Source organism: Ailuropoda melanoleuca, chromosome 15 (genome assembly GCF_002007445.2).
Source record: "Ailuropoda melanoleuca isolate Jingjing chromosome 15, ASM200744v2, whole genome shotgun sequence".
NCBI lineage: Eukaryota > Metazoa > Chordata > Mammalia > Carnivora > Ursidae > Ailuropoda > Ailuropoda melanoleuca.
Window position 1 is genome coordinate 69,472,171 of NC_048232.1, and position 13,209 is coordinate 69,485,379.

The 13,209-nt window shown below is 36.5% G+C and overlaps 1 protein-coding gene across 2 annotated transcripts in view; it reads right to left on the reverse strand.

The window, feature by feature from the left end:
- UHRF1BP1L (UHRF1 binding protein 1 like) overlaps positions 1–13,209 on the reverse strand; it is a 106,442-nt gene that overhangs the window by 38,735 nt on the left and 54,498 nt on the right. For both annotated transcript variants that reach the window (XM_034643424.1, XM_034643425.1), the window contains 4 exons: positions 12,814–12,994; positions 10,717–10,800; positions 3,760–3,942; positions 3,120–3,238 (listed from right to left, as the gene is read on the reverse strand). In XM_034643424.1, the coding sequence (XP_034499315.1) occupies positions 3,120–3,238; positions 3,760–3,942; positions 10,717–10,800; positions 12,814–12,994 (567 nt within the window). The remainder of the gene's footprint in view (positions 1–3,119; positions 3,239–3,759; positions 3,943–10,716; positions 10,801–12,813; positions 12,995–13,209) is intronic.

The following is a 13,209-nucleotide window of genomic DNA, read 5'->3' on the forward strand; positions in this document are numbered from 1 at the left end:
GGGGGGGGGGGGCGGGGGGGCCAGGCTCAATGTTAAGCTGCTTTGGGTTGCTCTATGTGGCTTTTGCTCCCTGAAGGATTTCTATGACACATTAGAGGATGAAAATAAAAATGGCCACGCCTGGATCTCCAGGGCCGGAGCTCAATGATCGTTGCCTCCTCTCTTTAGTAAACCGTCAGGGAAAAGCCTCTTCACTTTTGTGTGCACCAAACTCTGCAGACTCCTGCGGTGTGCACCTGCACTGATCCCCTAGAAAGGGAGGAGGGTTCCAACAGGCTTGTCGCTTGCAGGGCCTTGCATGGATAGTGGTTGCCAGATCATGTGTGCACCTGTGCCACCCCTCTGGTGGGAAGCAAAGGGTTGCTGTGTTTCTGCCCTTTGCAGGGCCCTGGCATGGAAAGCGCTGGACCTGTGGAGCCACTGTTCAAGGTTTATGGCAAACCAAGCTGAGAGCCCACTCCCAGGTTCACTGACTGTAGCCAGTTTCCTGCTCCAATGCTTGGGAAATCTTCTGGCTCAGCCCCCCCCCCCCCCCCNCCCCCCCCCCCCCCGCCGTTCTTTCTGTGACCCCAGGGATCCTGAGAATACACTGTCCAATCTAGAATTCTGCCCTGGTTCACCACCTGAGCACCTTTCAGGCAGGGACATCTCTCACTGGAGCAGACCTCTAAAAGTCCTGATTTTGTGCTCTGCTGCTACATCACTTTCCGGCAGCACACTGATGGAACCTTCTTCCTCCCCTCCCCAACCGCGCCCCCCCCACCACCGGTTTATCTTCTGATATATATCCCCTCAGATTCACTTCTCTGCACCTCCTACCTTGCAAAAAGTGGTGACTTTTCTATTTGCAGAATTCCAGCAATTCTTTTCTTACATCTCAGGTCGAATTCATAGGTGCTTAGAATGATTTGATAGTTATCTAGCTAAATTCAAGGCACCAGATGAAATGAGGTCCCCTACTCTTCCACCATCTTGCCTCCCTCTTCTCAATTATAATTCAACTTAAAAAATGGTTAAAATGGTAAATTTTATGTTATGCATATTTTACTACAATAAAAATTAACTTATAATACAGCTCGAAATGCTTCTGTCAAATAGTTTCATCTCTTTTTTTTCTAAAAAGACTATGAGTTTTAAGGTTCTTATTACACTTTTTCACTCTCTCCCACGAAACAGCAAATTTACATAAAAAATGTACATACCAATTTCCCCAAAGTTCAACCAACAGTTTTATTAATTTCATTTATTTGTACTTATTTAGTATATACCCAGCGATGTAATTCAAGGTTAATTTTTTTCATTTATTCAACAAACATGTATATTTCTCATATGAAGTAGAATAGTTTTTCAACAGTTTATATTTCACCTTGGCTAAACTGCTTATAAACCTTTTGAATACTTATACAGTCTTTATAAATTTAAGTCAGTTCCTTGCATTATCTAATTAAGAAGCTCTTCTCCGCATATATGGAAACAAATCCTTTTCAACTCAAAGTACATCTTATTGTAATAGATAATAGCTTACTTCCTGTTTCCTTCAACAGATAAAAAGTTATTCAAATTGGGATAAACATTCTATTTTCTTCCAGTTATTTTTATTTATTTTGTTTTGGTGTATTTGTATGTGTGGGATTTCTTTACTGTATTTCATCCTCAACTACTTTGGATTATGGGTGATTCCCCTCCCCAATTTCATATGTATTTATTTACATCTTATAATTTAAAGTTAGCTTCAAATAAGATGCAGTATACATGGAATGTAAAACAAGAAGCAACTGTACAATAAGAAAAAAAAACTGAGTTTTCCCAAAATTGGCATTATTGACATTTTGGGCCAGATAATTCTTTGTTGTGGGCACTGCTAACAATGCCCAGTGCCTTGTTAAAATGTTTAGCAGCATCACTGCTCTCTACCCACTACATGTCAGCGGCAACCCCCTCTGGTTATGACACCCAAAACTGTTTCCAGAAATGGCCAAAGGTCCCCAGGGGGTAAAATCAGCCCCAGGTGAAAACCAGAGTAAAATAAAAATAAATTTATCAAAGTAAACCACAACAATTCACAAATGAGAACACATTATCTGAAACTGTTTACTTAAGATTGTTATATATTCTATTGTTGGTATCAAAGATTGCAATATTACACCATGTTTTATGATAACAGCCTGAAGAATATAAATGGGACAGAGGTCCTAGCCATGAAGTTATGTTCACAAAATAGCCAATACTTGGTAGTTCAGTAAGACAAAAAAAGTATTTTAGTTTCTTCCACTGAGAGCATTGTGTAATAAGAAACTTGGCCTTCTAAGAGAGGTCTGGCCTTTATCCCTGCTGCTGGGAGGTAATTCTAAATTCAACTGATAGTTTATGCTTACAATGATGACTGTAAGTGGGGCTGGCCAGACTTGATAATCTTAGGAGTCTTTAGAGGGTGGGGGCTTTGGGTAACCTGGTATTAATCTACGTAGAGACTGAGTTCATCTATGAGGGTAATATTAATGCATATTGTTACACATCCATGCCAGGAAGCTAGCATGTCCTGAGGAGAACGAAGTTTCAATTTGGAACCTTCCCAGCCCTATTCAGGTTCTCTTTCTTGGTTAAATCTAATTTATATCCTTTCCCTATAATAATAATTCTTAGTGTAAATGTGCTTCTTTGTATAATTAATTTCAGTGAGTTCTGTGAGTTATTCTAATTCTTGAATCCACAGGTAGTTTAGGGGAGACTCCTGAACTCGCAATTGTTGTAAGAAGGCTTGTGCAAATTTGGCAGTCTGCAGGACTACGCTATTAACCGCACAGTTTGGTTAATTCTGCGCAACCATACAAACAAAAATTAATGAACTGATATTTTCTGTATAGTTTAGCTATTTCATAAAACTGGTCAAGATGGGGGGTTTTTGTTTGTTTTTTAATTTTTAAGTAGGCTCCACACCCAGCATAGAGCCCAATGCAAGGCTTGAACTCATAACCCTGAGATCAAGAGAACACTTGACCAACTAACCCACCCAAGGTGCCCCTGGTTGAGATATTTTTAAATAAAATGGTGGCATGAATCTATAAGAGGTGCCTGCAGAAGGTGTTTATCAGAAGATCTAATTAAAAAATAAAGCATACCTGGTATATATTGAAATCTGCAAGTCTAACCACAACAGAACTAGACATTAACTTAGCTTTGGATTGTTGAGATAATACTGAAGGTGTTCTGGAAGTCCCTTTCAGAGCTGAGTCTTTCTCTGTGGGAAATGAAAAAACCTTTCAATTTATTGCAAAATTATTTTTATAAGTCACCTTTTTATTATTAAGACAGCTACTAGAAATATACATGAACTCATAATTTGTCAAATAAGATAATACATGTGAAAATACTTTATATATAGACTGATGTAGGAATGTAAGTTACTGTAATGATTCTTCTTTTTTGTGTGTGATTATTCCTTAAACATGAATCATACTTACATCGCATTTAAGATATTCTTGTACAGTAATCTTTACCTGAAATTCTTGGTAAAAAAAGAGACCTATTAGCCATTTAACAGTCTCAGATATTCTATCTGGATATTATTCTTATTGGTCATATTAATTTAAAAAGTGCTTTGGTCCATAATCCTATGGTCTGAATAAGGTTCAGAACTTTCAGATATTAATTAAACATAATACTTATCCACAAAAAATATCATATTATGATCACACACACACAAACACACACAGAGACACTTAATACCAGGGGAATGCCATAATGTTATAGGTAAAATACCTGTTTGTGTGTGCTGGGGAGAGGCATGTGTTGGGGATTTAGGAGGTGAACCTACATTATGATCCTTTACAGCCTGCTTAAGCATTTCAACGTTGCACTCAAATTCATGTAACAACTCGTTGGCCCATCCATTTTTTGTTTTGGTTGCATCACTGAAATACATCCAATGATTGCAACTATCTCCTGTAAAATGAATGACAGGTATTTCACTCATGAAAATTCACTCAGGAAAATGCACAATTTTCATTTGTTTTATTATAAAACTGCTTCTAATGAGATTTATTCATTTTCCAAGGGAGTCTTTCTCAAGGGAGCACCTGTCACCTACAAGAGCTTTTAACCTACCTAGAAAATATGAGCAAAACATTTAGAATACAGGGTAAGAATGTCAAAAGCAAATTATCTAAAAGGTTTCTATCAAGACCCACCATTGGTAGAACATCACTCAAAGTTTCAATTACAAGCAGTACCGCTGGTTAACCTTCACTGCATATTCAACCACCTGGTATACCTCCATTACAAAGAACCCCAGAAAATACCATCACAGAAAAAAGTCCTTTCATCAAAGATTTATTATAAAGTGGCTAATAAACCCTATCCTTAAAATGGTAAGATGAATATTATTAAAACACTAAATAAATATCTCAAATAAAATATCTCAAGATAGACATTAGTCATAAAGATATAGATATATCTATACCTATACAGATTTTTTGGGAGGAAAAATAAAAAATTAGGATTATTAGGTTTCTCTGTAGCAAAAACTGAGAAAAGTAATATGTACGTAAAAGGGTTAAGAAAATAAAATCTTCGGGGCGCCTGGGTGGCACAGCGGTTAAGCGTCTGCCTTCGGCTCAGGGCGTGATCCCGGCGTTATGGGTTCGAGCCCCACATCAGGCTCCTCTGCTATGAGCCTGCTTCTTCCTCCTCCCACTCCCCCTGCTTGTGTTCCCTCTCTCGCTAGCTGTCTCTATCTCTGTCAAATAAATAAAATCTTTAAAAAAAAAAGAAAAAAGAAAAGAAAATCTTCATGACTAAGAGTTTTACCTTCCAAAATATGAATTATTTCTGTAGTTAAAAAATACTTAATGTATATGTAAATACTCACAAAACAGAATATACAACAAAGTCTTCCAACAAAAATCAAAACAAATAGTTAAAGCTTTAAATTCTGTCAGGTACAGATACAGAAATAACAAAGAGTAGGAGATGGAAATTCATGAACAGAAACTTATCACTTTCGTAAAGTCCTGAAAAATTCATTATACCTGTTCTTATTTTTGTGAATTAAAAAAAAAAAGCCACATATCACCAAATGCAGATTGGCATATGGTCAAATTACTTAATTTGGCCATAAATATATATACGTTTTGATTTTATTATTTGGAAGAAAAAACCTACCAATATTCAACTATTCAAAAGTGTATAACGTATTACTTCTCAGGCTTTTCGCTAAAATCAAGTGTACAAAGTCTATTAATGAAACTTAGAAAATATAGTGAAGTTAAAAAATGTTCCAAGAATCTTACAATGTAGCTAAAATCATTGTTATCCTTTTACTTTATATTCTTTCTTGATTTTTTAAATATACTAATAATAAACTAATTTTTAAGATTCAAAACATATTAATAACTTACTTTTGCCACAATGAACAGAATAAAATAGCACAAAAGATGTCTTCCATAGTCTGATTTTAAGTTTCTAATCAAGTATTTAAAATACTGACAAATGCTAACAATTAACTTTCTAATAATCACATAAAACTCTATAAAATGCATAAATATTTTCTATGGCATTTGTATCTTCTTGCTAAGATATTACTGGAGATAAATAACAAATGTCTTGGTCTCTTTCCTTAAAAAATTAAATTAAAGAGAGAAGATGGCAGTAGAGTAGAACTCTAGGCTCACCCTCAACCCACGAATACAATTAGATTACTATCAAATCATCCTAAATACCCCAGAAATTGACCTCAAGACTGGCAGAACGCCACAGCAAAGGTAGAGAAGAGGCCACATTGAAGAAGGTAGGAAGTGAGGTGACAGGGTTTGGGAAAGAACAGATCGTGGCTGCTGTGTTGGGGAGGGAGCCACAGTCACAGAGAAGGGTAAGATACAAACCACACAGGGGAGCACATGGGAAAAATGAATCCCCATAAGCAGCTGACTTGGAAAGCAAGAGGGGCCGAATTTCATGACTTCTAGCAACCAACAAGGCTTAAAGCCTGGAGTTCTAAAGGTCAGCATGCCTGGCTGTGGGAAAGCTCAGAGGACATTGAAGCAGCTCTTGTAAAGAAGGCAGGCAAAGAACCCACAAACATATAGCATGGAAACAGCAATCTGAAGAGCACCTGAAGCATACTTTAGAGAAGTTATTCACTCATCTTGGATTGTGTCCTGGAGAGAAAGCATTCATGGAGAGATCCCTCTGGGAACAAAGAACAGGCAAGCACCATTTCCCTCCCACACTGCTCAGCATAAGCACAGGGTAACCTGCAGGAATCAGCTTAGTGTGGACATTCACTACCCAACTTGCTCACATCAAACCTTTCTCCACACACTCCAGTGGAACTGCCCCTCTCACTCATACTTGCCTCAGTCCCAGTGCAGTGGACCCCCTTCCCCAGAAGACCCGCCCAAACCCCTGCTCACGCTGCATCTCCATAAATGGGAGTTTTGAAGAGCCTCTGTTTTGGCAGTCATGGCAACAGGTCTTGTTTCACAAGCAGACCAGAGCATACCTAGCTAAAATGCTCCATATTCAGGCCAGGGACAAAACACTGCCAAAACCAGGAAAAGAGAGCCTCGGCAGACAACTGGCCTGATGGATAAAGCAACCAGGAAACAACAACAGAGCACTCCCAGAAGCATCAGGACCTGGCAAACAGGGAACACCAGAAAGCAGGGCACTCCAGGACCTCTTTTACATAAGACCATTACTCTCAAGATCAGGAGACATAGCTGACTTTCCTAACACAGAGAAACAGGCACAGAGACTTAGATAAAATGAGAAGATAGAGAAATTCATCTCAAGTAAAAGAACAGGACAAGGGCATGGCCTGAGAGCTAAGTGAAACAAATATAAGTTACATGACTGACAGAGAATTTAAAGTAATGATTATAAGGGTATTCACTGGACTTGAGAAGAGAGTGGAAGACATGAGTGAGACCCTTCACACAGAGATAAGGAATGACATAGCAGACATAAAAGGCTCAATGAATGAAATGAGAAACACACCTGGTGGAATGTGCAGCAGGATGGAAGAAGCAGAGGTACAAATTAGTGACCTAGAAGACAGATTAATGGAAAGTAATCAAACTGAACAAAAGAGAAAGAAAAAATTATGCAAAATGAGAATAGGCTTAGGGAACTCAGTGATTCCATCAAACATAATAACATCAAACACAATATTATAGGAGCCACAAAAAAAAAGAGATAGAAATGGAGGCAGGAAATTCATTTGAAGAATAAAAGAGGGCAATGCTCTTGGGTCCCTCCTTTCTCAGGAGCTTTATATTCTATCATTCAATAAACTTTACTAGCACTCAATAAACTCTGCTTTGCTGCCAAGAAAGAAAAGAAAAGAAAAGAAAAGAAAAGAAAAGAAAAGAAAAGAAAAGAAAAGAAAAGAAAAGAAAAGAAAGAGAGAGAGAAAGAAAGAAAGAAAGAAAGAAAGAAAGAAAGAAAGAGAAAGGGAGGGAGGGAGGGAGGAGAAGAGAAGAGAAGGAAAGGGAGGAGAGGGGAAGGGAGGGAAGGGGAGGAGAGGGGAGGGAGAAATCACAAATGAGAGAGGAGAAATAACAACCAAGACCACAGAAATACAATTATAAGAGAATACTATGAAACACTATATGCCAACAAATTAGACAACCTAGAAGAAATGGATAGATTCCTAGAAACATATAAACTGCTAAAACTGAAACAGGAAAAGAAAATTTGAACAGACTGATAAGTAACAACAAAACTGAATCAGTAATCAAAAAACTCCCAACAAACAAAAGCCCAGGACTAGATGGTTTCACAGGCAAATTCTACCAAACATTTAAAGAAGAGTTAATATCTATTGTTCTCCAAACTATTCCAAAAAAATAGAAAAGGAAAGAAAACTTCCAAATTCATTCTATTGAGGCCAGCATTACCTTGATACCAAAACCAGGTAAAGATACCACTGAAAAAGAGAACTACAAACCAATATCCCTGATGAACACAGATGCAAAAATCCTCAACAAAATACTAGCAAACTGAATTCAACAACACATTAGAAAAATCACTCACTGTGAACAAGTGGGGATTCATTCCTGGGTTGCAATGGTGGTTCAATATTTGCAAATCAATCAATGTGATATATCACATTAAAAAGAGAAATGTTAAGAACCATATGATCATTTCAACAGGTGCAAAAAAAAGCATCTGACAAAGTACAACATCCATTCATTATAAAAGCCCTCATCAAAGTAGGTTTGGAGGGAACATACGCCAACATAATACAGGCCACACATGAAAAACCCACAGTGAACAACATCATCTTTAATGGGGAAAAACTGAGAGCTTTTCCCCTAACTAAGGTCAGGAACAAAACAAGGATATCCACTCTCACCACTTTTATTCAACATAGTACTGCAAGTCCTAGGCACAACAATCAGACAATAAAAAGTAATAAAGAGCATCCAAACCAGCAAGGAGGATGTGAAACTTCCACAATTTGCAGATGACATGATATTATATATAGAAAACCTGAAAGACTCCAGCAAAAAACTGCTACAACTGATAAACGAATTCAATAGTCACAGGATAGAATATCAATGTATAGAAATCTGTTGCATTTCTATACACCAATAACAAAACAGCAGAAAGAGAAATCAAAGAATCAATCCCATTTACAATTGCCCCCAAAACCATAAGATACTTAGGAATAAACTTAACCAAAGAGGCAAAGGACCTATACTCTGAAAATTATAAAACGCTAATTAAAGAAACTGAAGAAGACACAAAGAAATGGAAAGACATTTCATGCTCATGGATTAGAAGAGTATTGTTAAAATGTCTATACTATCCAAAGTCTACACATTCAATGCAATCCCTGTCAAAATACCAAAGGTATTTTTCTCAGAACTAGAACAAACAATCCTAAAATTTAGACGGAACCACAAAAGACCTCGAATAGCCAAAGCAATCTTGAAAAAGAAAAGCAAAGCTGGAGGCATCACAACTTCAAGTTATATAACAAAGCTGTAATCATCAAGACAGTATGGTACTTGCACAAAAACAGATACATAGATCGATAGAAGAGAACAGAAAATCCCCAGGAAAAAACCCATAACTATACAGTCAATTAATTTTTGACAAAAGAGGAATGACTATCCAATGGGAAAGAAACAGCCTCTTCAAACAAATGGTGTTGAGAAAACTGGACAGCAACAGGCAAAGGAAACAAACTCGACCACTTTCTTAAACCAAACACAAAAATAATTCAAAATGGATTAAAGACCTAAATGTGAGACCTGAAACCATAAAAATTCTAGAAAAGAACAGGCAGTAACCACTTTGAAAACAGCCATAGCTACTTTTTTTTAGATATGTCTCCTGAAGAAAGGGAAACAGGCAAAAATAAACTACTGGGACTACATCAAAATAAAAAATTTTGCACAGCAAACAATCAACAAAACTAAAAGCAATTCCTATGGAATGGGAGAAGATATCTGCAAATGACCTATCCAATAAAGAGTTAGTATCCAAAATATATAAAGAACTGATAGAACTCAACACCCAAAAACCAAGTAATCCAATTAAAAAATGGGCAGAAGACATGAACAGACATTTTTCCAAAGAAGACATCAGATGGCCAACAGACACATGAAAAGATGCTCAACATCACTCATCATCTGGCAAATGTAAATCAAAACTACAATGAGATACCACTTCATTCCTGTCAGAATGGTTAAAATCAATAACACAAGAAACAACAGGTATTGGCAAGGATGTGGAGAAAGGGGAACCCTTTGCACTATTGGTGGGAATGCAAACTGGTGAAGCCACTCTGGAAAATAGTATGGAGGTTCCTCAAAAAGTTAAAAATAGAACTACCCTATGCTCCAGTAATTGCACTACTGGGTATTTACCCAAAGAATACAAAAACACTAATTCAAAGGGATATATGCACCCTAAGTTTATTACGGCATTATTTACAATAGCCAAGATGTGGGAGCAGCCCAAGACTATTATCAGCCATAAAAAAGAATGAAATCTTGTCATTTGCAAGGACATGGATGGAGCTAGAGAGTATAACGCTAAGCAAAATAAGTCAGCGAAAGACAAATACCATATGATTTACTCGTGGTATTTAAGAAATAAAACAAAGGAGCAAAGGAGAAAAAAAGAGGGACAAATTAGGAAACAGACTCTTAATTATAGAGAACAAACTGATGGGAGGGAGGTGGATGGTGGTTAGGTGAAATAGGTGATGGGGATTGAAGAGTGCAGTTGTTGTGATAAGTACTGAGTGATGTATGCAATTGTTGAATCACTATACTGTACACCTGAAACTAATATAATACGGTATCTTACCTAACTGGAATTAAAATAATAAAAAATAAAAATAAACATACATTAAATTAAAACAAAATAATAAAATACAAAATGAAATGAATTAAATTAAAACAAATAATAAATACAAAAGGAAATGAGATAAACTTCTATATAACTTGTAAGCAAGATTTCATCTGTTAGGGGCTCCTGGGTGGCACAGCGGTTAAGCGTCTGCCTTCGGCTCAGGGCGTGATCTCAGCGTTATGAGATCGAGCCCCACATCGGGCTCCTCTGCTGTGAGCCTGCTTCTTCCTCTCCCACTCCCCCTGCTTGTGTTCCCTCTCTCGCTGGCTGTCTATCTCTGTCAAATAAATAAATAAAATCTTTAAAAAAAAAAAAGATTTCATCTGTTAAAGAAATTGTTATACATACCTGCTTTGTGATAAGGGTAATAATCTATAGTTAGCTGTGTAAAAGACAGTTGCATAGCCCCTCCAGTAATACGTCTATTTGACTCTGGAAAAAAGAAAAAAAAATGGAATTGAGAGAAAGAAACATTAAGCAAGTATCAGAAACACTTCATTTATCATATTCACAGTCTAAGCAGTGGTTAACTGTCTCTCTGTTATCATAGATAATACATTAAGGATTTCAGGAAATGCAATTCAATCAAATCAGTGTTTACTGAGCCCCTATCATTTGCAAGGTACCAAGCCAAAAGGTGAGGATACAAAAAGAGCAGAACTTCTATATTTACAGCCCTAGCCATATGCCAAGCATTGTTTTAAATACTTTAAGTATATTTGCTCATTTACTCTTCCTTACAACCCTAAGATAGATACTATTATTATCATTGTCATCCCCATTTTCTAGATAAGTAAATTGAGACACAAAGAGGGTAATTAAATAGACCAAGGTCATACTAACCAAGAAATATAGAGCTGGTTTGGAACCCAGGAAATATTAACCACTATACTATATCATCCTATCTCACACTGAGTGGGAATTTAGCCTATTGGGTTAGGTAAGCTGTCCAAATTAACACAGCTATATGATGATTAGAAGAGGATCACAACTCAGTGTGACTCCAACATAAAAATCAAGTTTTAAAACAGCATGAATAAGTCAACTGGAAGTAAGGAAAATACAAATTAATATACAACTAAGTACAAATGAATATAATTCATTTCAGAACTTTCTGGATTTTAGAACAGATCTGTATGACAAGGGAAATATTTTGGTGGAGTTTTCCCCTTGGGAAACATAACATAATTCAGCTTATTCTATGAAGGACTATAAAGAGTAAGAAATGTAAAAAAAGCTTAGAAGACACTTTATTCTTTTGCTTATTACTTAACCTTGACCCCTCATTTTATTATTCTGGATTATTTTAATTTTTCCATTTTCCTTTCACCTAACTAAAGCAGAAGATGACAACTTTAAGCCAAATGACACAAAGGTACACAAAAGAAAAGAGAACAAATCCTTCTCTAAACTCCAAACCTTCCTCACCTATTTGTTCCACCCTCTTATCTAGTCACTGATATCTGGCTGCCTTATCTGATGAAGGCAGGGTAACTTCTGCTAAATATCCAGATCAGTCTCAATATTTACTCTTTCAGCTTTAAAAATATAGAGCAACAATTTTCACAGATATAGACTGAGAATCAGGTCTGAGGTAGACTGGTCAGATATAAATATCCTGGTTTTAAAGAGATCCTCAGCTTGATCCTCAAGCTCACCAAAGTCTGAGAACTACTGTCCTAGAAGAAGGCCCATTTGATGAGTCCTCCCAACACTTATGGAGCAGGAACACTCTCCAATGGAGACACAGAAATGCCTAGTACCTATATTACGGAACCACAGATTTTCAAAGCGACAAACAGCAGCTTCCCGTTTACTCCATTACCCGTGTCTACTTATAAATAAAGAAGAATAAGAAAAACAAAAGCTAAAAGTAAAGAAAAAAAACTTACTAACTGGAATTTAGCTTCCTAGGCAAATTTTGGGAGGATTACTGGCGAAGAGACACAAGAAATGGTAAACAGCCACACAGCTGTGTTTACATGTACATGTACATGTAAACACAGAAAAATGCAGACAGACCACCACGGGAAAACATGTGTGCAAATAATTATGAATTGAGTATGGACTCAAATTTAATTTACAGACAATTTCAAAATTATGAAAAACTTAATTCAAAGGCAAGTCTAATATTTCATCATCCTCCAAGGATGTCATCTATTTAGTCCTTGATTTTTTTTTTAAACCTAATTTTACTGGTAGTATCTGGTGAAATACTAGCTAACAATTAATTGTGCTGACATGCTAAGTACTACAGCAACATAAAATTTCATACCAATACATATTGCTTAAAATTACAACTTTCTTCTATGTGTCTCATATAAATGATAAAATTATGACCAGTTATCATACCAGACATACTATATATTACACATGATAAACAATCCGGTGTTGTAGGAAATCCTAGAAAAACCAAAGTAGTTTGAAATAAGCAGCTTTTATTACCTTTTTCTTTAGCATGAATATCATCACATATGTGTAGGTCTAGATGAGAAATCACCAAGTGATGAGAGGTTTCTTTAACATCAAAGTCATTGAATAGTTTCACAATTGCATCATTTAGATCAGGAGCATTTGAGGTCTGTGGTGTCTTCACTTGGTGGGTAGATGGGGCTACCGTAGAGCTCTAAAAGATTAGAAACTGCCTTATCACTTCAAGTTAAATATTTGAAATTCCACAAGCAAGAAAACTTAAACATCTGTAGTAATGAAGTCATGAAAAATAAGCTAATATATTTTCTATCAATAACTTAATTCCTCCAAATATTTTCTGAATTATATGAGAATAAAGTTAAATCTAAAAACTGGAGAACTATACAATTCGAATATGAAACCAATGTA